This window comes from Etheostoma cragini, chromosome 22, assembly GCF_013103735.1.
Source record: "Etheostoma cragini isolate CJK2018 chromosome 22, CSU_Ecrag_1.0, whole genome shotgun sequence".
NCBI lineage: Eukaryota > Metazoa > Chordata > Actinopteri > Perciformes > Percidae > Etheostoma > Etheostoma cragini.
Genome location: NC_048428.1, coordinates 13,016,362 through 13,028,409, shown reverse-complemented (window position 1 = coordinate 13,028,409; position 12,048 = coordinate 13,016,362). Strand labels below are relative to the sequence as shown.

The window sequence follows — 12,048 nt, the reverse complement described above, 5'->3', positions numbered from 1 at the left end:
CCGCATGTCGGAGTCAAACCCACAGCCACTGCATTTAGGAGTACACCTCTATGTATGGCCGCATGCTCTGCCAGGTGAGCTACCCAGGTGCCCTACAACATTATTTGTGTGTTATGTTCAAAATCAGGTTTATCGCAACAAAAAACACAGCTTTCTGCCCTCTGCTTGCTCCTACAATCACATTTTCTGTAATTCTTTCTAAGAACCTTTTTTTTTTTCCTTCAACTGTGCTGTTCTTACACTACAATGTTAAAACAGTTTTTGGGGTAGAAAGCATTACATGTGCACCTCAAAAACTGGCGCAATTCAACCAACAGTGACTTCTCACATTTTTGATGCATATCGTGATCATTTGACTCAAGTGGTATAACCTTGTAATCGGCACACCTTGTCGGAGATCAGTGTGTGCACCCTAATGTCTATGATTTTGAAAGTCTTGTAGACTGTGCTTGGTTTTAGCTGAGAAATTGAATGAAAACAGGGTGACTTGTTACCGAATCAAGCCTCTCTTCTTGGTGCAAGAACTGAGCAAGATCCTCTGGGGTTGTACCCAGCATGCCTTGCTCTTGAAGGTACTGGATTCCCCTCTTTGGTTTCTTGTTGAACCTGTGTAGAATCCAAACACAGAACATACTGTAGCCAATGCAGCAACAACGTAAGGATAAAATGCAATACGGAAGTGTACGTAGTGCAACTTACAGGTCAATGCCTTGCTCGATGATCTCCTTCTGCTGTTTGAGGACCTCAAACTGCTCAGGGTTGTCGGTACCGGACATCTGGGTGCTGTAGCTGCCGATGCCAGACGAGGCTGTGGAGTCCAGAGAGTTAATACTCCCATAGCGGTTTATTGTCTCCGGGGCCTTGGTTTCTGTGCTCTCCTGTTCTGATGGTTTCTCCTGGCCTGAAGATCAAAAAACACGACATAAGATAATCCAAAAAGAGTTATAGACAAATGTAAATTAACCAAGTATTGCTTTTGTTACTCTAAGAAGCTACATCCTGAAACCATCACAAGGCGTGAGTTTTTAATAGAAACTCTTTTGCTGGCACAAAGCCATCCTGGAGTCTTGAAAATTCGCTAACTTAATGCTTCTACTGTGGAAGAGAGACTTCAGTAATTGAAAGGGGAAACTGCAACACAGAGAACAAAATGACCCCATCTTAATGATTGTTGTTGGCAGGGAGGGTATGCACACTGGCGTTACTCACATGCACACAAGATCACTGCCTAACGAACTCCTGAAAACACACACTTACTCATGCTGAGCAGGTGCAAGGCTTGGTATTTGGGGAGGCTATTATAAAAGGTGGGTTATCTAAAAGGCTCCAGGCAGTCAAAGAGGAGCAAAGCAAGAATTTAGAAGCCAAGGGAAGTGTTTTTTAAGCCAGCCGAGACGGGTGCACGACATCGGCTGTTGCTGCTGGAGCAGGATGACCCTATAACCCTGTGCTAGGGCCAGGTGTCTGATTACCCACTGGAAACTCTTTAAAACATTCAGGACAGTGTCACAGTAATGTGAGCTGGCAGTGTTCTCCCCATTCTAAGGCTTACATCATAGAGAGAAAAAGACGAAGGCATACAGAGGGAGGAGGGACAATGAACTGAAATATGTGTTACTGTTAAGATGTGTATTGGTTATGTGTATACCCATCGAGTTCAGAAAAAAGTGTTTTTACTGTTATTTTAATGAATCCATACATGGTTCTGGTTACAATCTATGGGACGTAACGGGGTAATGGAAAACCCTACAAACAATACAGGTTATTGAAGGCTGGACTAGTAAAAAATCATCTAAAACTACAGACACAACAAGCTGAAAACAACCAATTCTTATGACAGCAACAACTGTGTACTGTTCTACCATTACCTGCTCTTGCTTCGAAGATGTAAAAAAAGAGGGGAAAATGACACAACAAGGTACAATTGAAATGAGCTATATTGTGCTGGAATGCATTAAACATTTCAATAATATTTTAGCACTTTGACTGTATGCGGTAAGAAAATAGTCCTTTGTCAGCCAGCAGAGCAATTTTAAAATTCAAAGCTTAAATTCTGACCCGTGAGCTACTGCTAGTTTACTAATGACTTGTACTAAGTTTAACTGCCTTTGCGGGTTAGTCTTGACAGCTTGGCCCGAAGCTGACTTGTGGATAGTTCCATGGGCTTGTCAGATATCTTCTTCAGCCCTTTTGGAAAGTTTCACTTACTCCTTAGTTTTCTTTGGAAAACAACAGAAATCCTCCGGTGTGCAGAAGACCCTGGGGCCAGTCTCACATACAGAATATGCTCTGTGTGTTGTAGACGGGCGTTTCACAGCGGCTCGGCTGCAGCTATTGCTTTGTTTTAGTCTAAGCTTCATCACTAACTCCTGTTGCCAATAAAAGAGGCTGATCAGAGGAAAGGTTTAGTTATAGCCTTGGAAGTCTCATCTCTGACGTACACCTTCCCTAACCCTTCTCTATTTACAATTGAGGGATTTTTGAGTGAGGGGTTTTATGGGCAATTCCAACAAAGTGTTTATCTGCAGGCACACAAACAATTCTCGCATATACCATCTGTAATGGAACTGCAAAGGTAAATTTAAACCACTTATGATCATGTCTCAATATAATATGGAATACAGTGATTTCCAATTGGAGTTTAATTCCTCCGTCCAAACTAGTGATGGGCTACTTATGTGTTTAATTTCTCTTTCAGTGACTTAGACTAAAATGCAAACATGATTTGTACCCCATTTGTGTCTTAATACTATATATTTAGTGTGTAGAATCAAACAGAAAGGTAAAATTCTTATTGATTGATAAATTACATTCATGTGTCTTACCAAGGCTAGTCTGGGAGTTAGGGTTGACGTATTGGTCTTTACTCCATTCAACCATACATTTCAGGATGGACACTAGACATTCAAGGCCTTTCTTTCTCAGGGTCAGCTCCTAAAAATAGATACAAAAATAATTACAATATTACAAATACTTGTAAAAACATAATAAATATTGAACCTTTACAGAACAAAAATACCAAATAAAGCAAAACACATTTAAAAAAAGAGAAGAAACATCACCTGTAGGGTGGTTGTGCCAAGTTCATGGCCTCCGCGACCCTGCGCAATTTTCGAGAGGTCATTGACCAACCGCTCAAATATGTTAGCAGCATTCAAGTCACAATCATAGTTCACGTAGATGTCCACCACACTCTGGGCATCTGAGAGAAACATATGGAGTTTGTGAGTGAGAATCTGTGAAAAAAATACAGGCTGTGTACACAGCTTTTTATGGAGTCTGAAGCAAGCATAAATAATTAAAGGTTAATTATTTGCATTAAATGAACTGAAACCTTTAAAAAAGGATGATGTGCTTAAAGACATTTAGCTGACACCTATTTTGCAAGACGTCAGGTATTGTGTACCAGAAGCCTCCATTATTGCCTCATTATCAAATTAGACAAAACAATCAATAAAATGAATTAAAATGAAAACCTGCGCATATTCTAGTGAGGGTTTGTATGACCATCCACTTGTGGTCGTAGGAGCTTGTGGACGTCTCAAGAATGTACAAGAAAATCTCCTTGAAGAACACCTGCGGACAGAGTCAGGAGAGGGGAAAAAAACCATTAACTGTCTGGATAGCCAACACAACACACAGCATTCTCCAGGAGGCCACATGAGTTTCTTTCAGTAGACACAGCAGGTGGTCATCAACCTTGGGCCAACTCAAACACAACAATAAACTCTGGGCAGCAGAAAGGAGGTCATGGAGCAACTCTCAATTGCACCGAGGGGAAAGAATGTTACAGTACTCTGTGAAAAACCACAATCTCCCATACATCATTTGGGTCAGCTGACGGCTGCATTGAGAAATGGAGTCCGACTGTCAGTGTCAGACTATGCTGTGTGTGGTGTTCTTCCACAACAACAGGGAAAGAATACTGTGAAAAAAACCACAATGTCTATTTAATTTAATTATAGTAAAGCAGGTGAAAATGAAACTGTAACGTGTGTTGAAAGAGTACGCAATTTTTCAATGTGTTCATATTTTGATATTCTGATTCATATTTTTTGCAATTCTTCCACTTCTGCCGTTTCCTAGAAACACTGATAGCTGTCAAAGAAGGTGTCAAACTGTTGCTTCCCATTGTGGTGGGTGGATATGTAAATATAGCAAATGTGTACTAGCCAACTGGTTTATTAGGTTTTATCCTGTATGAATGAAAAACTAAAAGAAAAAACACTGAACACATGGAGAGCAAACTGCTAATAAAGAAGAGCAGCCGGTAACAGTTGTCAGAAAGCACGTGTTTGTGTGTTTTGGAAATGTGGATGGCTTTTATTGCAACACGTTAAAAGCTTTAAAGTAAAGAATTGTGGTTACTGTAAAGCAGCTGCAGTAAATGTTAAAATTTGAATAGGATAGAAGTTGTTGAAAAACTACATCAGGTGGTGAGACTGAAAAACCCTGCAAAATGTAGTTTTTTATGATTACTGCATTAAGCTGTCAGCAGAGATTTAAAAAAAAGGTTCTTTACCCTTACAATTTCAGTGTGAGAAGTCGTCAACAAAACCTGAAATTTTCTTGACGAGCACAAGCTGCTGCAGTGAAAACTTTACCTCGATTTGCATCTTGAGGTGCGTCTTGAAGTGGGAGAGCAGAGTGAGGAAAATGGAGAGTGAGAGTTCAAAGACCTCAGGCACGGAGGAGACACCATTCTTGGACAGGGCCACACACAGGTACTGCTTGATGGCATTGATGAACATCTCGTTGGTCTTGAAGATGGGCCCGGCGTTCTGCAGGATAGACAGGAGCAGCTGGAGGGACAAGACCTTCGATCGCAGCTCATGGGACCTGAGGTGGTGGGGTGGGGTGGGGGGATCAAAGGAGGAAGTTAAGGCACTCTTTCCATAGGACTATTTGTGTATAGTCAGGGGGAAATAAGGATCAGACACAGCACTGGTATTATCATGAGATCAGTCTGAATATTTCAATAAGAGAGAAAAGACTGACTGTGTGTATTTTTGTGCATAAAGTGAAGGTCCTTGTCTGTATCTTTTTTCCAGCCATCTGTTCAAGGCTCTGAGAACACATTGTCCAATTGGGTGAGCATTAACATATCAGACGTACAATACATTCAACGTGGGAAAAACAAAAGAAGTCTTGCTTAAACCAAGTATTTTTAGGCACATTATCTGTCCTTTAAGAAAGGTTGTGTTAGTGTAATGCACACTAAGACCACATAATGACGTTGTGGGGGTAGAGCTGGTGTCAGAGAGGAGGATGCTGTCCAAACTACATGTCATCTTGGACGTTTCCCACCCACTCCATGACTTGCAACTCAAACACAGGATCACTTTTTGTGCAAGACTTATTTCCCCACAATGCACCACAGAGCGCCATAGGAAGTCATTCCTCAGACTTTACAACTCCTCCCTCTAAGTGTCTGACAAACACAAACCTAGTAAGTTAAATACTGGGCAATATTATCAGTTTTGTACTATAACACTGGCTTAAAATTTGTGCAATACTTACTGTTCACCATTACAGCTCCTTAATCATGTAAATACTGTATCACAAAAATTCCTGTAACCATGTTGATACCGTGCATATCCACACTCCTTATATTTCTTTATCTATATTTCTACTCTGGTATTTATATACTCAGTGCAACTGTAACACAGAATTTCCCTTCGGGGCTCAATAAAGTTTTTCTGATTCTAATACTAATGTATTTCTCAATCTGAAAGTTAAAATCTTCCACAGCCATCAAAGAAATGCATAGGCAACTAAGTCAAAGCTCCTCTGTGTGTGGAGCCTCAGCTTGTCTGAACTGTTTTTCTGCTGCAGCAGGACAGAAGAATTGGACTTAAAAAAAATAAATACTTTCAGCTACTTCATATGCTGAAATTGGCTGCTTCTCTGCAATGTCTTCCATGTCTGGCGAGCAGACAAAGTAGGATTTATGTGGCACAACAAAATGTCTCTACTGTTTCTGCAAGTGGCCAAAAAAATAGACTTTTTTTTTCCTAAATAGGCTACTTCTGTCACAGCGTACACATGCATTCTTGTGGTAAATTGTTTAAAGAGCAAGAAAAACAAAAGCGAAAAGATAACTATTAGTAAAATAGGTCTAGTGTTTATGAGAAACGGTTAAAAAGGAAAATATGTATATTATTGTAATTTCTACATTTAGTAATGGTGATAGGATGCAGAAATAAATCTAAATCCAAAGGGTTGCATAAAAGACTAAATTACCCATAATTCTACAGAACAGGAGAGACACCGTTTGTTGTGTGAGATCAGTCAAACTACACTTCATGTCATTGCAATTAAAAGTATTTTTTAAACCACAATGACTTAAAAGGAGAATTCCGGTCGATTCCAACACGTAGCTCTGTTGTTTCTAAATATGGAGTGCTGTCAGTAGAGAGAAAAACAAAACCAATCGTTGCTGAGTAGACTGTGTTATCTTCCTGCTATGTTAGTATCTCTTTTCGGTGTTGTAGTTTGTCAAAAGAGACAAACGGTCCCGGAGCACTCCTTGCAGTATCAACACAGGAACTAAACACAGCTGAATTTGCACAAGTTTCATACATTTCTTTCACATCTACAATAGTCTGATTCACTGTGCTCATTAGGAAGGAATCACTGCACATGGATATGCACTTTTAATGACATTTTGAACATGTTTAGAGGTTAAAAACATGTTTAAAACTTGCCCTGTTTAAGCATGTTAGGTGCTAAAGCTAGCAGGAGGATATCACGGTGTAGGCAGCACCGATTGGTTTCGTTTTTCTCTCTACTGACAGCACTCCAAATTTACAAACAACAAAGTTGCGGGTTGGAATCGATCGGAATTCTCCTTTAACTGAACAGAGTACAGCAAGGATTACACAGAGAGAATAATGTCAGATTTGACAAATGTCCGAAGTGGCTTTGTTCAAGTTGATTTATCCATATTTAATACATTTACAACTTCTATACTTGTTTCGGGGACAGCGTTGTGTTGCACAAATCATCACAGATGCCCCATAACAGGCATATAATAACTCCTTTTGAGACCAAATGTTTACCCACTGGTCCACCATGAAGATGCAAAGTACTTTCTGATAGTTAAGGTAATGCGGCTTTTCCATCTGTTTGCTGTGCTGTGCTGTGCTGTGCTGTGCTGTGTGTGTGTGTGGGCTTGACAGAGAGTGAGACATCAGAGCAGCCTTGCTGGAAGGGTAAAAGGTTTCTGTCTGGCAGTGACATGGCACATCAGTGCTAATGTAATTGACGTGGCCTTCATCTGACACATACGCATGCACGTACACACACACACACACACACAAACACCTCTTGCATTTCCACCACATTCATTTTCCAATACTATTCAAGAATTGAAAAGATTAGATAAATAAAAAAGTAAACAAAAAATATTAGTCACCCCTCAGGCACTGTGTGAATTGAGTTATACACAGAAACCAGATGCAGGAAATCCTGTTTCACAAAAGCTACTGCTATCAGGATTAGCCAATTTGGCAAAACCAGAGCATAGTCAGAAGTAATAATGAATGATGGAAAATCTAGTTAGTGTTCCCCTTTCTGGTGCTTTGAAAAGGGAAACAATTAAAGGGATTCATGAAACCAGGAAGTGATTTAAAAAATGCTGAGCGATGCCTCATTCTCTCCTTCGTCACCATTTATCAAAATACTACTGTGATCACTTGACCCATCCTTGTTTTTAACCTTGACTCACGCTGATTCTTAAACACAACACACTCACACAGAATCATAACTGAGGCAATAAAGCCAAACAGTGAGATTTTCAGAGTAAAACACGACCTTCCACTTTTGGTGTGCTTAGGAACAAAAGCTGGAAAATATCTAAATGACAAAGAACAATGTATGTTACTGAGGTTATTTCTTAGTCAGACTAAAGCCTGTTTCTAAACCCTCTGATCATAATTATTCAATTGTGTTAAAGTCTATGGCTCTGACTTTTATGCACAATAATTCTTTCGCTAGGCTGAACTTATACACAAAAATGATCACCCAAATAATACTGATAACTTATTGTTGCACACTACATGGAACGAATTCTTACTTGGGATCAGGTGGTCCATCTGACAGCGGCTTCATTGACAGTTTGCAGAGTGAGCGAAAGACAAGAAAGGCATCTTTCTGGAGGATGTGGGAGAACTTTGCACCTGGTGGCTGGCCCGGCGCTGCTCCTGACTCCTACAGAGAAACAAAACCAATAAAAATCAGTGTGCAGTTGTCAACATCTTCTGTTACTGAATCTCAGCCTACTACACATTCAAAGTATAAAGCCTCCAGGTCTATTAGATTGGTTAAATCTTGATCACTGAGGAGAGCAATCCACAATGATTGGGGACTTCATATACAGCTGAAAAGGAGGGCGATTACATAAGACATTCCAGAAAATGTATTCAGCTTAATTAAGGAAACTGGATTCCTAGTCTTAACAGTGCAAATCTTATTCATTATTTTGTCTTTTGATTAAATCAAGTTGTTCATTATCCTGTGACTCTCAGCCAGTACAGCTATTAACCAGGGCCAAAATCTTGAATTTTAAACAAGCATTATATATTTTTAAAAATGGGGATGAACTCCAGCCAAGAAGCATAACACATTATATATGAAACGCATAAAAATAATTTGCTGTGTACTTATTTTATTTAAACCAGCAGAAATGTAATAGCTCTGGCCTGTCCTTTACCTGAGTATCATTGGACGAGAGAGACAGTCTGTCATCGGGCAGCGAGGGGGTGAAGCTGGCAGAAATAGGCGTGCCGGGAATGCCGTTGGCATGGACGTGCTCGCTGTCGCTACCCAGGGTGCCCTCGTCCTCGAGGGAGCTCTGGGTACCCTCTGTCTGCGCTTCAGTTGGCTCCGACTCCGCCGTCTCGCCATCGGCGCCAGACTCCTTGGTGTCAGAGCAGAGGTTTGTGGGGTCCAAGCAGTGCCCTGTGGTGATGACAAGAGCAGGGAGGAGTTGGAATGACAGGGCTGACACATTGATCTCTAGTCTTAATATGAAGATACTTATAACACCCTTAAACAACATGACTCGCAAGGCAACATCAAACCATCACATCTTAATCTGGAGTTGTATGAAGTACACTTGAAACAAAAACAGAAAATGCAAGCGGCACATTATTAAACAGCATGTTCAACAGCGTTTTAGGTTAAAAAGGGATACTAGAGTGCATTTCTCCTCAATGTTCCTCCCAACCATTAAAGCCTGTTTGTAAAATTGCCGCTCGAGGGTAAAAGTGTTTTTGAAAAAGGAAGCCAAAGCACCACTTGTGTACAAGTTATTAGAGTTTTTTTTTAATTTGCAGCCATGAAATAAAGACTTCTTTTAACTTGTGAGTGCTTTGCCTTCTTTTTGTCAGCATCAAAGGCAAATTCAGGGAACTTGACGTGACCTAAAATTATAGTGTAGCGTCCCAGGAACAATTTCTTAGCAGAGCGGGGTTTAGAGATTTTTGGATCTCCATTCAAACACATTATGTACCCAAAAATGTGCTTGTTATCAATCAAACGGGGGCACAAGCCTTGAAGCACAGATGAGGTTCAGCTTGTATGATCAGTAAAGAGCAGGTAGAGGTAGTTGTGGCTGAAGTACTAGAACTCGCTGTTCATTGAGCTGCTAATGCACCATGACAAAATCCACACTTGATTTACTCTAAGGTGGGTTTAACAAGCAATCATTTCTTGTGTCTGTATGCTTATATTTCCTTCAAAAATAGTTAAATGACTCCTACAACATTGACAATAGAAATGAACTTTTAAATTAAGATAAATATTTTTTTTTACTCCATACATTGAAGAACACATCTCACCTCCTGCAACAGTGTTGACCACCTCCTGCAGAATACTCTGGACGATTTCCTGAGCTTTTTCCTCATAGTTTGGGGTCCCCTCGTCCTCACCTCCCTCTGGATGCTGCAGGGCTGCTGCATCTGACCACACACACACCCACACACCCACACACACACACACCCACACACCCACACACACACACACACACACACGGTTTAGGAAAACACACCTTGTTTGTTGACTAAAAAGATGCAGAAAGCAATCCACACATCCTTTCTGCTATAAGCATAGTGCTTTCTGGGCCTGCATCCATAAATCTACAATGTCATTGCTGACAGACCATTTTTAATCCAAGTCTTCATACTCTACACCAGCTCCTGCAGTAAATGAGCAGTTGCAGTCTCTCCTCCCTTTCCTATTTACAGCTGTCCTATCCATTAAAAAGCCCCCAAAAAGTTAAATAAAAAATGTAATTCAATTTGAATTACAATTTAAAAAGTAGTAATATGTGATCATAAACAGTGGCTGTTCCTGTTTACCAAGTGTGTGTATGGAGCCCTAATTACTTTAAGATAAAAATTAAATGGCATTCATCATTACTTTGCTTCTGAATATACTATTTTTGATTTGTTAAAACTAAATATTGGGGGGAAAAGATACTGTAAGATGTGGAGGGTCAAGTCTTTTTGTTCATTGTAGTACATTTGTCTTTTTCTGTTGGTAGACCAAATGAAAATAATCAAGGAAAATCAGGATACAGAATATAAAAATACAGGACATTAAAATAAATCCTTGGTTGCAGCCTTACTCTGTGCTGCTGCAGTGGCTTGATCTGCCTCAGTCTGTTCGTTTTCAGCCACACAGAAATCAGAACCGTTTTCTGGATCTGGGCTCTCATAGACGGGCCCCTGCTCTCCCTGCTCCCCAGACACAGACCTGCTGCTGCCTTCTGGGGCGGGTGTTGAGGGGGTGGACGGGGTGGATGGGATGGTAATGCTGGGTGTTGGAGGGGTGACAGGCCCATTGGCCTCCTGGGGCTGACTCTTGGCCGGCGGGTGGATGTGAGCCTGGAGCTGGGGGGAGTCTGGCTCACTTTGCTGGGTAACCGGGGAGTGCTGCCGGTGCCGCTCTCTCTCCAGCTGCTTTGCTTCCTGCAGCTGCACGCACGCACGCACGCACACGCACACACACAAAACAATAAAAAGAAAACACAGACAGTACACACAAAGAAACAACAAAAGCATTCATCAAGCAGGCACACACAGAAAGGGTACAGGTTAATAATATGTAAACAAACTCATAACAGATACTACAAGTTTAAACAACCTGTCTAGATTCCCTGAGGGCTCACTGAACCCAAAGCAGAGCCACAACACTTCCAGATGTCAAAGAAGAGAGCAAAGACAACAACTCTTTGATTATTGTAAAATATTTTTTTAACATCTAGAGTGTCAGCATACATTAGATGTGTGTTCTTATGGAAATGTATACGAATACGCACTCACTGAGAAGTAGGACATGCTACTAAAACAGCGATGAGACAAACTTTGTGGAATTGATTCATGCTGGCTGGTGTGAACTGGGTCTTTTTTAGTTGGCTGGTGGCAAAAGATATTTCTGATGGAAAATGGCTCATACAGCCATGTTCTGCCTGATGCGTCATGGCTGGCATGTGTTACCACTGCTTCTGATATGGAGTACTGGAAAGTGTTGCAATGCTTTAGCTTGGAAGGCCATGAGCTAAAAGTGGGTCACAAGACATTTGCACACAGTTTTGGCCAAAAGAATGTGTGATGTTAGTTACTAACTATCTCTACTGCTAATCTCAGCGAGAAAACGTACTTATTATATGCACATGTTACACACTTCACTATTTCATGGCAAACACCGGTACAAGTTCCAAAAGAGAGAGCAAACAATCACAAGCAGTGGAGGAACCTTCAGCCAAGGTAAATTAACAGCAGCCCATGGTGCATTTTCAATTCAAGTGCATTTGTAGATTTCTTTTGGGCATAAATGGTAGAAAAAAGAAAATGAATTATAGAATTGAGTGACTCAAAGAGAAAAAGCACAGTAACTAAATAGAGGTATGGGTACAGACGGAAATTCATGACACATTTACAAAACAGTGGTGACAGATTGCAATCCTTCTATCTACAGCCGAAAAGCTTTTCAATAAATACTGTAATTAACAGTATAAATCTGTCAAGTGCAGGGACACTGCAG

General features: G+C 40.7%; 1 protein-coding gene across 11 annotated transcripts in view; it reads right to left on the bottom strand.

Annotated features, from left to right (window-relative positions):
* arfgef1 (ADP-ribosylation factor guanine nucleotide-exchange factor 1 (brefeldin A-inhibited)) overlaps positions 1–12,048 on the bottom strand; it is a 52,838-nt gene that overhangs the window by 13,044 nt on the left and 27,746 nt on the right. For 2 of the 11 annotated variants that reach the window (XM_034862411.1, XM_034862416.1), the window contains 12 exons: positions 10,631–10,979; positions 9,843–9,962; positions 8,714–8,961; positions 8,078–8,211; positions 4,999–5,067; positions 4,605–4,839; positions 3,477–3,576; positions 3,063–3,202; positions 2,826–2,934; positions 1,869–1,877; positions 700–901; positions 495–606 (listed from right to left, as the gene is read on the bottom strand). In XM_034862411.1, the coding sequence (XP_034718302.1) occupies positions 495–606; positions 700–901; positions 1,869–1,877; positions 2,826–2,934; positions 3,063–3,202; positions 3,477–3,576; positions 4,605–4,839; positions 4,999–5,067; positions 8,078–8,211; positions 8,714–8,961; positions 9,843–9,962; positions 10,631–10,979 (1,827 nt within the window). The remainder of the gene's footprint in view (positions 1–494; positions 607–699; positions 902–1,868; positions 1,878–2,825; positions 2,935–3,062; positions 3,203–3,476; positions 3,577–4,604; positions 4,840–4,998; positions 5,068–8,077; positions 8,212–8,713; positions 8,962–9,842; positions 9,963–10,630; positions 10,980–12,048) is intronic. The other 9 variants (XM_034862422.1, XM_034862423.1, XM_034862421.1 and 6 more) reach the window with 7 other exon arrangements.